Raw genomic sequence first — 15,701 nt, 5'->3', positions numbered from 1 at the left:
CAGACCACTTCTTCCCATATCCTGGATGTGGTTCTGATTATGGGATTTACAAATAAACTCTTGGATCTGTCCATTTTGGATAACCAAGGTTGCGCCTATATGTACCTCCTGTGACTGACTGTTTCATGAAGAGGCAAGTTTTGCCTGATATTGGCTGAATCCACTCTCCGAAGAATCAGAGCTGAGAGACCTTATAATAATGTGTAATGTCTGGGCAGCCTATGCCTCCAAGGGCTGTCGGTATACTGAGTATTCTTTGGCTAATTCATGCCAGACAAAGTTACTAATTATTTCTGCCAGTTTATCAATTCTGTCCTGGGGATAAGTATGACGAGTGCTTGAAATAAATTCAAGAAACAGGGCAGAATATTAATCTTGAATATATTGCAATTCTTCACAGTATACGCTTCCTTCCATCTGTGAAAATCCTGTCTTACCTGATCAAGGAGCCATGAATAATTAGCACCCCAGGATCTTGCTAGTACGCTGTACACATAGGTATTTCATTCATTTTGGTGCCCATTTAAAAGTCAATTTTGCAAGAAAATCTATCACTCAACTTTCAAGAGTGTCACAATGTGGATCTCAGACTTTACCATATTTGCTTCTCTCTTCAATGACCTCTGATACTGATATCTTCTGATTCTCCAAGGCTAGCAGGACATAATCGTCAAACATACATAATGTATGTACATCCTTTCCCCAGTTGTTTCCATGGATCTTCAGATTAGATTTAACATGAAGAGAAAAAAGCTCCATCATTAGCTGAAAAAGGAGTGGCAACAGGGGGATAATCTTGATTTGTGCCCCTGTCTAAATTCATTCAATTAGAGAATGCTCCATTGATGTGTATCCTGGCTTTTGGCATTACATTAATTGCTTTAATCGTTCTTTCAAAGTGATCCCCCAGTTAAGCCCTCTCATGTTTAGCAAATATAGCTTAACTATTGCCTCAAAAAACAAGGGAGCATAAAGAATTGTGGATCTGAGGTATAAACTTCCATTCCAGGTCATTTGCTTCACAAATATCATTACTATGTGCCCTTCTGTCTATTCCAAACTTCACCTTACCTCTCCAATGAACAATGAACAACCATAGAACAACCTTACGATTATCTCTGTTCCGTTTGGATATCTTGTGCTTACTTCAATAACATCAAGCCTCATTTGGCCTGGTTCTGCAAGCATGCCTCATAATCCCCTCTTCCCTCTACCCTTCCTACCCTGAACACATGTTAAGTTAGAAATCCATTTCCTTAACAGACATGGATAGGTTGGGTGTTTTTTCTCACTCTATCATCTAATTAAATCCTGACCTCTTCAAGGTTTGCAAAGACTTTTCAGTTCTTGTGTGTAGTGGTTTAGGATATAACCATCTATCCCAAATACAGTGTTAAGGGTTTTTTCCAGTGGCAAAATCGCTCATTTCTTGTCTTCTTAGCCCTCTCATTGAGCCGATTCTGGCTCCATAGCAGCCAATCCCTCTTCCATTTATATTACTGTGACACCTTAATCCTGGTGCTTGAATTGTAAGCCAAATGAAAAAGTCCAACAGTATTTTCCTGTCTTATTCTCAAGACCTCTGTGAGTTACTTCATCTCTCTTCTCTGGGCTAACGACGATGGTGATATGTCTTGGTATTGCTAAATGTAACGATCTAGTAAGGAGATCTCTTTCTTATGTCTGGCGGCCTCCACAATTTTATCTCCAGTCTAGTATCTGTAAAGATTCATGAGTATATCGCAAGGGAGTTCCTATTGGTCATGTCTCAACTGTCCCATTCTGTTCATCCTTCTTGAATGGTTTCCAACGTCTTCACTTGTTTCCTGGAGTGCCTTTACCTCTTCCTTCAATTCTCCCATCGCTCCGTTAGTTGGTTCACACCTGTTTAGAAAGACAGTCAGATCACAGTCTGTGATCCTGAGCCTAGAGATTCTATCACCATGTATTCTCCTGGATGCCTCCTGTTCGGTTGTTCCTTAGAAATGTCACTTTGTCCTTCAGAAAGTCCTTGAGGTTGTTCTTAACTCACAGAGTGAAATGTTCAGGTGCTTCCTTGTAAGCCATAGTAGGTATTGTTGGCGAGCCTCCAAGCCAATCTTAGCACTGGATGGAGAGCAACGCATGCTCTCCAAACAAGGTGTTTTGTGCCTTTGTGTCTCAGTGTTTCAATGTATTTTACCACCTCCCCCTTCTGTTTCTTGGAAAACATGCAGGTAGGCAACGTTTTTCCTTTTTTTCAGTGTTATACCTCTGGGCCTCCATCCCCCTACAGGGAGATAAGCAGTCAAGCTTGCCCCATGAACGTAAGAGTGCTAAAGCGGTTTTCATTTGCCTTTAGATCACCACCCAACTCTTCTCCGCCTCCCTGTCTTGGTAACATGCCTTCTTGCCTCCACTGGTGCACCAAACTTAGCAGTGGTCCATCAATCTCCAGGAAGGCCGGCTCATCCCCACGCCTTGCCCCATATCACATTACCCATTCCCTCTGAAATCATGGTCTCTTAGGGCTCCACTCTGTCATATGAGTTGCTGATCTTGAAGGGTCGCTGAGCATGCCACCACCGCTCACTCCAGGTTGATCTTTTCATCAGAGCATGACTTGGGCGACCTGGGCGACCTGGGCACTGGCAGCATCATTCCCCCAGACGCGAGCCTCTCTGCTACATTCTACAGCTTGTTCTCTTCAAGACCACCTAGTTTCTGAACTGACTCTCCTGCAGGGCTTATTCAGTGTTGTAGATAAGAGAAACAATACATATTGCGGGTTGGCGAGTGCCCAAGGCAAAAAAGGGCTCCGGATCACAGCTCAACACACCCAGCTGCCATCTTGGCCACATACACCGATATGTCTTCTTTTAGAACAAGTATAGTAGAAAACCGTTCAAGGGTTTTTCATCTGTTGCACAGTAAAAGGATGATATGATTTTCTGATAGATGTACAGTGGTTGAGTGTTCTGGTAGTTTTACAAGAGAAGTAGTGAATCCTGGTTTCCCAGAATACAGTCCTGTAAATAGGAGTACCTAACAATTGATTTCTGTCTGGGGTGCAGCTGATGTAGGCTTCAACGTTTTTCTAGATGTACCGTAAAAGAGCTGTGCATGGCTTTATTGCAGCTGCACAAAATTAGCCCTATCCGAGAAGCAGTGTCAGAAATATGGGGGTCTGTCATGTGTGTTTAACATCATGTGATCAGGCCTGCAGGTCCACAGACCTTTCAAAAGGAGAAAATGGAGAAATAGAGAGATGACAGTTGAATAGAAAATATGGAAGTCATACTGGCATGAACAGGGAAAGAACCCGTTGCTTTTAGGGTGAACTGCAGCAAGATCCATACTGGGAGCTGATGACTCTGATCTACAGATGCTGGAGAATATTTCTGCCAAACCAATGTGCTTGTGATCCTATAAAAGTGGAGTTTGCGAACAAAAAGGCCTTGTTACAAGTACAGCAGTGCAGTAAAGCTCCATGACTGCCCCATTCAATGCACCGCCGTACTAAATGTTAGGCATTGAAGTGGAGGATTCAACTCCAGCAAAAAGCTTGAGGTAAATCTGCCAATTTACCAGCAAAAATAAGCAACATCAGTGAAGTTAACACTGGAGGAATCAACGCAGGTGGTAATTGTACTGAAATCCCTATAACACCGCCTACCACCACTTGGCGGTAACAGTAAATCCGTTTAGGGGTATTTTGGCAGATTTACAGCTGAAATAACACCAAAATTGTAATAAGGCACAAGCCTATGTGAAAGAAATACAGACACAAAATTTGCCAAATGTGGAAACAGTTAAATCAAGCCATCATAATGAGGGCCATTACGAGTTTGGTGGTGTGGTAAAAGGTGGTGGTAAAGAGTCTGTAATTTTATTACTGCCAGCTTTCTGCACTGCAATTTATAATAAGTTAGTATGTAAAGTGGAGGAAGTAGGCTGGGGGCCCTTCCTCCACTTTACCAGCAAAAACTGAAGAATTACTGCAGGTGGAATTACCCCCTGCAGTCATTTTTCCAAAATCAACATGGACTCCAAATATGGGGACAAAAACAACTTGTGATCTGGTGTCACATCTGTCCATCCAAGTGACCAACACAGTAAAGGAGTTGGCAGTATTTCCATTGGAAATGCCACCAAACTTGTAATGGGACCCATAGTCCTTTTAACGAGATTTGAACATTTCAAATACTGGTAAGCAAATTCCCGGCAAAACCTTACAAACATTGAGTGAGAAAAAGCTGGTTCATTTTGACACATACAGTCCTTTATCCTAAAGTAAAGACACTTGAATCTTTGAATCACAGGGAAGTAATGTCTGGGCAACCTCTAACAACAGCTGCGTCAGAATGTCTAAAGCCCCAAAATAAAGAGACTCGAAACTTTAAAATGCCTGGAAACAAGCCTAACATTCATTGAGGGGACACATCCTGATGCATGCTGGGAAAGAAAGCATATTCTCCGTTTAACATTCATTGAAATAATAAAATGTTAGACATTCTGAGCAGGGGTGTTGCTAGGTCTGGAAAAGATCTGCGGCTACACTAATGGCGGGAATGTCAGGACTCGGGGCTAGCTAGCCTTTTGGTTGTAGCCCCTGAGCTTCTACCCAGGGCTTCACACCAAAAGACCCCGGGCTATAGACCCCTCAGCCCACCCCGAGCAATGCCTCTGATTCTGAGAAATAAATTCTGTTCTAAATCGTATGTTTAAAGAAATACAATGCGATGAAGACGGGGAAAGAAAGCACATCGTTTGTTGAAAAAATTCAGTCTGATGCTTGCTAATAGGCAAAGTCTAGCAAATACTTAAGGAGTACAAAGTAAAGCATGCTGGGACATCATTGAGGGAGCACAATGTATGGGATGGTGGGACATTGCATACTTCCTATGCCCACTTAGGGGCTACAATGTGATAAAGTCATCAACAAACTATCAACTATTGAGAAGTAGAATCATTGTGAATGCAAAGACCAAGACTGATTGAAGGAGCACCATATGCAGTCAGGAAGAGAAGAATTGTTTGGGCAATTGCACATTGCCAGAATTTCACTGTTAAAACACATTATGACATCTACCCACTAGATGAATGACGACTCCACGCCGTGTTTCAATAGAATACTTTTTATCTTAGTTTACAACTGTAGTCTGTCTTTTGTGTTTGTAGCCAAGGTCAACCTAAAGCTGAAATGAATATTTATGTTCTGAGTGGATGCATAGCATAAATACGATGATGCATGTTCGCCGATTACAATTCTGAATTGTCTGATAACAAACAGAACCATGATTTCGAGGCAAACTCCAAATCACGATTTGCGAGCAAAGCATATTTTCTTTCCCACATAGATAGATCCCTGTCTTACTGCCATCATGACCGTTGTACAGGGCGAGGACGCTCGTGTGGTGAGAGCATGGGCAGTGGCGGATGTTGGATTTCAAAAAGGCTCATGCGGAAAAGAAGGTGAGGCTGGTGGGAGGACAGGAGGCGGGAGTTCCGTGCTCAGCAGGAACTTCCTTTGTCCCCTCCCCCAAAGAGACATTTCTATTCAGAGTGGTGCCTTATGTCTGCACAAATTCTACTTGAAGATGATTATGAAGTATGTATTTCACAGCAAGCATCAATTAGAAAACACACAAGTAACACATATTATGTGAGCTGCCTGCACTTTCTGGAAAGAAAGCTGGTTTAAAAGGGAACTCTTACACAGGATCCTGAGGTATCCAGTCCCTTGGTCGACGATAATGAGTTTGACGGCTGGTCGATTTAGTCACCCTAGGTGACATGACCGACTATCCAGCACTTTACCCAAATATGCCAGGACTGGCGTTAGATTACTAATTAATACCAGTCCTAGTATATGTGGGGAAGGGTGTTTAGGGGTCAAAATAATTAGTTTGACCAGCCGTCAAACTCATTAGCGTTGAGCAAAGGACTTAGATCCAATCTTGAGAGATAATCCATTATGCATTACAATGTTGGGTGCCAGCTTTCAAGACCTAAGTCAGCTGTAATTTACATACAAGTAGTGCTTTATTTCAATCATTACATTTTAAACCATACGACCTTGCCTTGGTATCCACAAGACATACTTCGACTAGTTTTACAATACCATCTTCATTCTGTGTGGCTGCAAAGCAGTTTGTTTTTTCAGTAAATTCTCATTGGGTAAAAAGTAAAGCAAGTCCAATTGACCTGTTTTCATTCGTTGTGGACCTGAGGAAGGTCTTCAGAAATCTCAAAGATCTTTCACGACTAGCTGGCGAGACTGTAATTATGGCAAATAGCTGAAATAACTGCCACATTATTGGGAAGCATTGCTCAAGAACAAGCTGGAAAAGCATCAATGGTATTGGCTGGCAATTCAGCATCTGTCTACCTTCACTGTGTGTTTATCCATATCTCAGACTCCCCTTTAATTTCATCTCTTGTTTTTTGCAAAAGAAGTGGGCCAAATAGTTTCATGCATGGCAATAAGTTAGTGAAGGATTCCATAGTTATAAATATGTTGGTATCAACGCAGAAAGTGTGTATACAGTTTTCTGGGGAGTGGAAACCCTATCTTGAAAATCAACAAGAAGATGGTCTAAAAATGGAGTGGGACTTGAAGTGGGCCTTGGGTTGCTCAATTGCAGATCCATTACACCATCAAGAGCACTGTCTTCATACCACAAACCTCTTAACACAGATGTTGATTCTAGGGGCCATTGCGTAAAAAGGTTAACACTGTGTCTCCACACGTATATAATTTAACAAATATTCTGTTCTCAATCATTATAGACAGGTTTTTATTACAATATCAGTGAAACTCACATTAAATACACGTGAAAACACTTCGAGGTCATTGCCATAACCAATACCAAATTATTGTCCTAGGCTACCAAGTTATTGCCCTATCCAACACGTGTTGCAACCCATTGAGGTACTTTTCAAGGCTAAATAATTGGAAAATTCAAATTAAGCATTTCACAATGAAAATGATTACATACATTTTAGTCAAATTTGGTCTTTCCAAAAGATAACCCTCTTGTTCAATTAGTCTGATCACAGCCAGTTATATCCAGTCTATCTCCGCCTTGCACGTAATATCAAGTTTTAATAATATCACACATTTATCTCATGAGTATGAGCACTGGTGATTAATATCAAGGATGGGTTTTGTGCAGTGTTTTTCTAGTTAGTTATTGTTGTACATGGTGTGTTTAATTAACGTGCATATAAGTTTATAGAACCTTGATTGCACATTCCTTTATTTTGGACTTTTATACTTCGCTGTTTGGGTTGCTACTGAACCACATTCACACCCCTCTTAAGAGTATAGCCTTCCCTCTGCCCACATTACCACAAAAGGCAAAGGAGGTACATCTCTTGACTGTGCCTGTTTTACCTTTGTGATTGTGCTGGCTCTTGGAATGTGGAAGTGTGAGGACTGAGTGGGGGTTTTAGCCTCTACTCATCCTTGAACTCCTGCAGATCAGAAGTCAATTTGCCACACTTGCCCCATCATATCCCTGTCTAACCAGATTGTTCAGGTCAAGGTCCAGGCCTTTAAGCTCTGTCACAGTACTGCTGGCAATTCCGATTCGTGTTGTACCAGTCACTTTCTTGCATTGATATAAGCGAATACATGTGACCAGCTGTGTTTCCAAAATGCCAAATGTTGTCTCCAGTTGTCATTAAGTGATTTGTTGAGAAATAAATGGTAAGAGTAACCACCTGAAAATTATTTAACATCCTACTCTAATCAACAGAACATCTCTACACACACATCACCCATCAAACAACACAGGTTACACAATGAAATCACACCAGCTGAAGATCACTGCCTGTATTAAATGTAAATAGCACACTAATCCACCAAAGATAAACCAGAAGAACTCTCAACACTCCTTAAATACCACTCTGACAAACGCCACAAGCACACAATTTACATTATTAACGCAGGGTGCACATTAACCACTTCTCCAGACAACGCGCACAATATATAAAACATACACACCACAGAAAACCCTATCTTTTCACATCAAGCCCTTATTAGCACTGCAACAAAGCTACCTTGCGCTGCTAGTATGTTAGCAACTTGCCCCACCTCTTGCAGATTATGAAAAGACAGTGAAAATGATAGACTGTGTGCTAAACACAAAGCAACAAGACAGCATAAAAGGGTATAGCAAAGAGTTTCACTCATTCAATTGTCTGCAATACTCTGGATGGCCTACACAACTTGGTGACTGTCATCAATAGGAGAGGAAATTAATGTTGGCCCTGCTCAGCTGAGACCGCTATACTAGAAGAGATTAAATGATTCGCTCAGGACCACACACTTTGGTTAAACATTGAAGCTGGCATTTTCACCCATGCACGGTTTAGCCACTTGAACAGATCTCTTCCAAGCTCCACTTGTCACAAATATTTACATTTTGGATTTCAAGGCCTAGAATAATGTCTTATAGAGAGAAGCTCTCAAGAATCCCATGGCTATGCGTGAGAATGCCATCCAGTCCTGATTTCCCCTGGAATTCTAGGACTTTTATTTTTGCTAAATTTTTAAATGGGAGAAAGAAAAAACTACAGGTCCTTGAATCCACACAGAAAAAAACAGGACTGCATGGCCTTCTCAGTTGAACAGGTGTCAGCATGGGTGGAACAAAAACAGTGTATTCCCTACTTTAGAAGGACCTACTAGTCCAGGCCCTAGTACAGAAAGCAATGTTTCCAGGGTGATCACCCCAGGTTAGTGTCCACAAATATCGCACTCAATGTAAGGGAAATAAAGTTTCCCTAAACACTTATTTTGTCTGGGTAGGGTCTTGCTCTCCAAGACACTGGTCATAGTTCCATGCCTGTGTTTTGTTTGCATTGCCTCCTGGTACTCTTGATGGCCTCTGGTAGTTGTTGGACCTGGACTACTAGTGTCCTCATGTATGTGCGTAGATACGTAGTTCCACCTCATGCCTTAAGTATCTCCTTTAGGCTTCACTGTGCTGCTTAGGCAACCAATGGAATAGGCAGATTTGTAGGTCTCCCTCCTGCCCTGGGAGTTCACTTTGGCTTGTGTGTACTTGCCTGGGATATGTGGGTAGGCCTCTCTCCCCCAAGATGGTCTGCATAAGATGGTCTCTCCCTTTGTTTGGGTGCTAACCTTAGGGTCTCGTGGTCATGCTTATGGCCTGCTAAATGCTGTAGTATGCTGAACCCCACCCTGCCCTTCTTGCATTAGTGACAGAGTTGCCTTCCTAGTACTCTATGACTGGTACGACTGGTACCTGCCAGCTCCTTTCTCCGGGTACTTTCCACATGGATACTGTGATGCCCTGGAACTGAACCCTCCTGATTTCTGGATGTGCACCCAAGCAACTGTCTAGGCCCTCAGGCCGTGGGCCCTGCAAATCATTTAGTCCACAGGCACCCAAGGCTTACAACCAGCTCTGATCCTTTGACCTGGCTTCTCTCCAGACACGGTCATACTGGTATTGGCACCTACCTCTTGCCACTTCTTGGTAACCCCTTTCCTTCCGTTTGGCCCCACTGACTTGCCCAATGGTGACTCTCTATACTGTGGACCTGTTGGCTTGGCAGATGGTGGTTCTCTCCTTTGAACCTCTCTGTCCTTCTCCTGCTCTTCTTCTCCCTACTCCAACTCCAAACATTCCTTCTCTCCCCTTTGTACCTCTTCCTTCAAATATTCTTTTAAATTCCATCATTGCCCTCTCTACACTGCTTGTCCTGACCCCTCCCATATCTTGCTTTCACTCCTCCAGCACCAACCCCTCCCTTGGCCCCCTTCTCAATCCTTCCTTGTCTCTCGGCTCTTCTCTCTCTCTCTCTCTCTCTCTCAGCAATGCCAGCTCTCATAAAGTTTGATACTGTTGTATGTCGTTTGCCCACCATCTAGGGTCAGGCAGAAGCGTCAAGTCTACTGCATGACTCACTGATCTGACTAGGAGGTCTGTGGGGAACTGGCTGTGTCTATTCGCTTGTGTTATTCATGTTAGTTTTGTAATTTGGCTATGGCTTTTCTCTTAACTATATGCTGGTGGCAGCTGTGCCTGCTATCTCTATGGCCTGCATTGGGAGGGCATGGGGAGCTCTGGGAGATGCCCCATTTACTGCCTGCAGTGGTTGCATCATGGAACAGGTTGCTCCCCCTGCCACCGAGAGTTCCCCAGCCTTCCTTGGCTGGTGTGGCCCCTGTGACTTTGTCACAGTTGACCGGTTTGCCGGGGAACAGCTAGATCGGGTTATGCACAGCAGGATTATGAAAATTGAAAGAAGAACTATCATAGCTGCAAAGGCACTGCCCCAGAAATATAGTTCCGGCTTTTCTAAAAAATATCCAGTGGATGATAGGCAGTGTGGTGTGTAAGTACATGCACAGTAGAGACATAATGTCATGGTTTTCTAGTGAATGGGTACAGATGTTCAGGGGAAGAAAGTACCAAGTACCTACAAACCTTGGCTTCTCAATGATGTATAATTAAAGCAGCTCAGAATCTTCCGATCCGTTCCATACTTGACATTCCAATACAGTTCAGGTTGATGCACAGTGGGGGGTCATGCTTTTTGCAGTGAATGTACAGTAGAATATAGTACCATTGGCTTGTACCAAATGTTCAGATGAAGTTTTTATCTTGTGTCCCATCAGATATGCAGTGGAAATACAATGTTATGGGTATGCAGTGATTTTACCGAATGGAAAATAATGAACATTTTTAACGAAACACTTTTAACAAAAGAAATATTGAATTTTTAAAATATTTATATATGGGGGTGGGGAAAGGGGTTAAAACGGTTGGGCAGGGTTTTGGGGTGGGATTATAAACGAAGGGAAACGGGGTTGGGGGGTTTGGGAGTGGCACCCCCAAATAAAAAAAAGATATTTCTTTTGTTAAAAATGTTTAGTTAAGAAAGTTTTCGTTATTCTTGCATTCGGTAAAATCACATGTAACCAATTTTAAGTAAATGAACGCCTGAAGTGGGCTATCGCTGTTTGCTGTTAAATGTACAGTACATTGTTTGTATGGTAGACCTGCAGTTTAGATCCAGTCTCTATATGTAGAGGCACGCTGGAAGAATGGTACTATATTTTTATTGGAATTTCCTTGTAGATGCTATTGACATATCATACTAGGCACATCATGTAGATGAACAATGGAAGCAATGGTACTATGCATGTCTCAAAGATTTTCAATAATTTAATTTCTCATCAAGGAAAATTACAATGTCTTACCTGGCCTTTAAGTGCAAGCTGTAGTGTGAATGAGATGAAGTTGGTAAACAGCTGCTTTAGCCACCCAGGTCTGTATAAATGAATACAAGAAAGAGGCATCCAGTTGTACTGTCAGCAATCCTTAACAGCATGGTCTCAAACCATCTCGTTATTCCCTAAGTAAATATACACTTACTGCTTGTCTCCTTGAAGATGTAGTACCAGTTTATGGAAGGTCAGGTAGCAATCAGAGGTGTCCGCCGCTATTCGATCATTGTCACAGGCTGTAGGAGGCACACAAATGCACCAGACAAAGCACAAAATAAATAAAGCTTGCAACCCACAGACAACCCTATTTTTGCAGATCAAGCACACATTAACACTGCAACAAAGCAGCCTTGCGCTGCTCGTATTTAAGCTCCTTGCCCCAACTCTTGCAGATTGCAGGTGACTGTCACAGAAGGCTTTCATGCAATTCCCACATGTGTCCCGAGTACAAAGCTCAGACATGCAGTCCTAAAAACACAGCCATGAAGCCATTCTAATGCATCAACTGAAGTTAGTGTTGAATGGGGGCCTATGGGGTGCTCTTCTCGGTTCCTCATGTCACCCATGGTGGTCACCCTATTTGGTGGCCCCTGACCCCTGCAGAAAAATGAAGGGATTTAAGAGATGATCTTTGCCAATGTTTCCCCTCTACAGCATTTGGGTCTATTACTAGGGTTTCTTCAAACTATTCTTTTCTCGAATGAACCAGGGTTGAAATCAATACGATTAATCTGTCTTCATGTGTGCCTGAGTTTGAATCAACACAAAATATTCTTTCACCAGCGGGGAAATCAAAATGCCCCATTTAAACAATATTTAGCCAATATTTAGCCAATATTTAGCCAATATTTTTTCTGCAACAATCTTCTTACTCTATCCCCTCCCACCTCTTCTGCCCACTTACCTCCCGCTGCCCTTTCATAGCACAGGGAAGGAGAGACATTGAAAAATGAAAAAAAAGCTCTTCCCAATGTGCAGGGCAGATATGTAGTCAATGGGGTGTAATAATTCAGCTTGGGCCTGCCCGGAAATGTTGCCATGCGGCTGGCCTGGTATCAGACACATTTTGCCAGCAACACACGAATGGAAGAATTTAGCACAGCACCATCCTGACTTAAAAGGGCTGGTACGTACATATTGATAAGCCTGCCACTGCCATCAGCGAAGAGCCATGGCTGCTCTGTCTAGACCAAACAATACCACACAAGCAACCAATGCCACTTTTGCCAATATTGTACCTGACCAACCGATACTAAGTTCATCATTTTATTGTTCAAACTTTGAATTTATACTATCTGGTCTACAGTGGACGTCTTTATTCAATTGATCTTATTGAACTGAGATGTACACTATCTTACCCAAAATCCTATGTGACTTTGTGTTATCTCATTTCAAATTGAGCTAATTAAATTGACTAGTGTTTTCTTTTCTTTTCTGTAATATGCCTCATCATCCATTGTTGTCTTAATTATGAACCGAGAGTGTTAAGCTCTTGTTTAATAGTTTTTAAATCTTCCAGTTGTTAAGTTTGTAGGGTAATTTGGATGTATATGTCAGTTAATCTTTCTGTACCTAACATTTGTCTTTCTGTTATTAATCAGCTCTATGACATGTGTTGGTTATCATTAATAACTTTTTAATTATTTTTCTTCACTTGATTCTTTGACACCTGATGTGTACAAATTAAATTCACTTTGAATCGGCATACATTGAAGCCATGACCATATTTATTGAAGTCAAGTTTCTATTATAAAGAGTTTACCCAACGTATTCAATATAACTGTTGAACTTTGTCAAGGATGAATTGATTATTATTACCAGATATTTCCTTCATGGATCTGAGCATGGCATTTGACTGGGTTAATCACACCAAGATTTGGCATGTGCTCAGATCCATGGACTACCCACAGGCTCTGGTTAAACTTTTGGTTAGGCTACACTATGCAACCCAAGTTCGTATGAGGAGTGGTGCCACGGGAGATGCACTGCCTCAATCCCAGTGGAGCTGGGGGTTGCGCCAGGGGTGTGCCCTGGCCCCCCTGCTCTTCTGCTTATACATCAATGGTTTTTATGATTGCTTACCAATGTCCATACCTGATGTCCCAAGACTAGGCAGTCAGCTTTTGCCGCTCCTAGTGTACACGGACGACACAGTCCTAATGGCGCGTACCCCCAGAGCATTACAGAGGCTTATCAATGACTATACTGCCTCGCGGATGCTTTGGACCTCTGGGTTAATGCTCTAAAGTCAGCGGGGATGGCATGCCATAGGGGGAAATGCACCCTGACGTTTCAGGCAATGTTTTGTAAGGGCACACACATTCCAAGGGTGCAATGTTTTGATTATTTGGGGGCAAGGTTCTCATCGAACTTTGGAGCTGACCCTCATGTGAACAAACAAACCATGAGATTCAAGCGGGCCATGGTGGAGTAATTAGGAACATTTTTCAAGGCCAAGCCAATTGACTTGGTATTAAAGACATATAATGGAAAAGCAGTCTTGGTTGCCAGGTTTGGTATGGAGCTGTTGGGCTACAGCAATGTCAAGTCTATCCATGTGGTGGAGAACAACTTTTTACAGAAAGTTTTGGGACTCCCCTGCTGATTTTGGTGTACATTTAGAACTGGGCTACAAATGTATTAGTGACACAACCTCAGCACAGTCTGTGCTTCTTTGGCTCAGACTGTGGCTCAATACCAGGCCTGTTTTGACCCAGGAGTTAATAAGATTCTGACTATGAAAGATCTTAATGGGAGAATCCCCTGGTTGAGATATATTAAGGTAAAACTGGCAGAAGAAAATGCGGCTTGTCTGTACACCAAATTTGATATTATATCTGTTAGTGAAATCTGAACAGTGACAAAAAGGGTGCTCCTGTATATCGGGGAGAAGAGAGTCTTGTGAGATTCTGAAACCCCAGAGCAGGAGGCTTGCAGTCAGAATGACACCTGGCTTACATAGTTACCTGTTATGGGCTGAGAATCCTTCCCAGCGAATATGTATAGCTAGGGCACGTTTCGATTGCGTCTTCCTACCAGCTGTGGCGGCAGCATGGTCTAGAGACACTTCTAATCAATCGTGCCTTTTGTGTGATGCACCCAGGGAGGATCTGTCCCACTTCTTAACTTATTTGTCCGGCCTATGTGAGAGTGAGAGGGTCCACACTCAAAGCACTGCTGAGGGAGAAGGGGTTTGTTCAGTATCGAACAGCTCTGACCATCTTGCTGTGGGCTGAATCACCCGTGTTGGGTGTGCACTTTTGTCCTTGTTGAGGAGTGCACTGCTTACCAGGAAACATCTAGTTTAATCTTTATGAGTGTGATCGGAAATTGTTTAACTGTTTTGTAAGGATTCTATCGAGTATGTAAATGTTTTTATATTTGATATTGTTACTTTTGTAATCTGTTTTTATGGATGCTATGGTGTGTTTCCGAAATAAACACATATGGTGAAATATACCTGTTGAACTTTGTTAAGGATGAACTGATTTTTATTAGCAGACATTTCGACATTTATTGTTGAGTGGTGCAGTTGTTTACGGACCCGACCTTAAAACTGAACACAATAAATTGATTTGCAATAGGAGCATTCCTATGTTGTTTGGCTCATACTTAATTCCTATTTGGAGTACAGGCCCCCTTCTGTTAAAGTCATGAAGGAGGGGCCAGAGATGAAGCAAGCATCTTTCCAATGTCTTCAAGGTGCATGCCCTTTAAAGAACAGGCACAGTGGCCGCAATTTGGTAAGGATTGTTATGTAGCATGCACCAGTGGAACCAAACCTGTCACATGATCATAGAAAGACAACATTCTTCCACCCCATGCCCAGCACAGCGACAACAAGCTGCATGTGTTCCTCCATGGACCATCTCCTGATTGCAAAAGCTTGTGGTGGCATCCTCTAAATGCTTTGTGACCACATGAGCAAATGTCATATTGTTACAATGCATTGTGAATTGAAAGCAAGTTGCCTTGTATGCTTGCAATGCACAAAGCATTACAAATCATGCACTGTAATTAGTTAAAGCCTTTGAACAACGCTGGATATTCACTGGTAAAATGCATAATTACGTCTATCCTCTTGTTTCCAAACTGATGTGTAATTACCCCAATTCAACAGTACATCTAGATTACGAGTATGTGGGAGAATCCACTCCCTTCAGTAAATTCATTCACAATTCTCTTCTCTGCATCACATCAACAGGATCACTGTACAGTTGATGCATTGATGAGTAAATAGTGCCAGAGCTAGGGAGAGGACCCACGTGGCTCCCTTCTGATCCCATATGCCTTGTTTGTGTTCCACAAAATATTGAAATAGTATTGACTGGTGCCCCTTCAGGAGCACCAGTCAATACCTGCCTTGGCTAACACTTGAATAACACAGGTTCATAGCTAAAGTAGAGACCTTTCCCTAAAAGGGGTGAAATGCTTTTAAAGCCTAACATGTACT

The 15,701-nt window shown here is 42.3% G+C and overlaps 1 protein-coding gene across 1 annotated transcript in view; it reads right to left on the bottom strand.

The window, feature by feature from the left end:
- The window catches only part of LOC138449659 (cholesteryl ester transfer protein-like), a 330,995-nt gene that overhangs the window by 89,448 nt on the left and 225,846 nt on the right, over nt 1-15,701 (bottom strand). The window contains exons 7-8 of the mRNA XM_069604786.1: nt 11,397-11,484; nt 11,222-11,291 (exon numbers count right to left, since the gene is read on the bottom strand). Coding sequence (XP_069460887.1) covers nt 11,222-11,291; nt 11,397-11,484 — 158 coding nt within the window. The remainder of the gene's footprint in view (nt 1-11,221; nt 11,292-11,396; nt 11,485-15,701) is intronic.

The sequence above is a fragment of the Ambystoma mexicanum genome, chromosome 1p (genome assembly GCF_040938575.1).
Source record: "Ambystoma mexicanum isolate Mex_15411 chromosome 1p, UKY_AmexF1_1, whole genome shotgun sequence".
NCBI classification, from domain to species: Eukaryota; Metazoa; Chordata; class Amphibia; order Caudata; family Ambystomatidae; genus Ambystoma; species Ambystoma mexicanum.
Note: the sequence above shows the minus strand (reverse complement) of the source record. Positions and strands in the feature narration are given on the sequence as shown.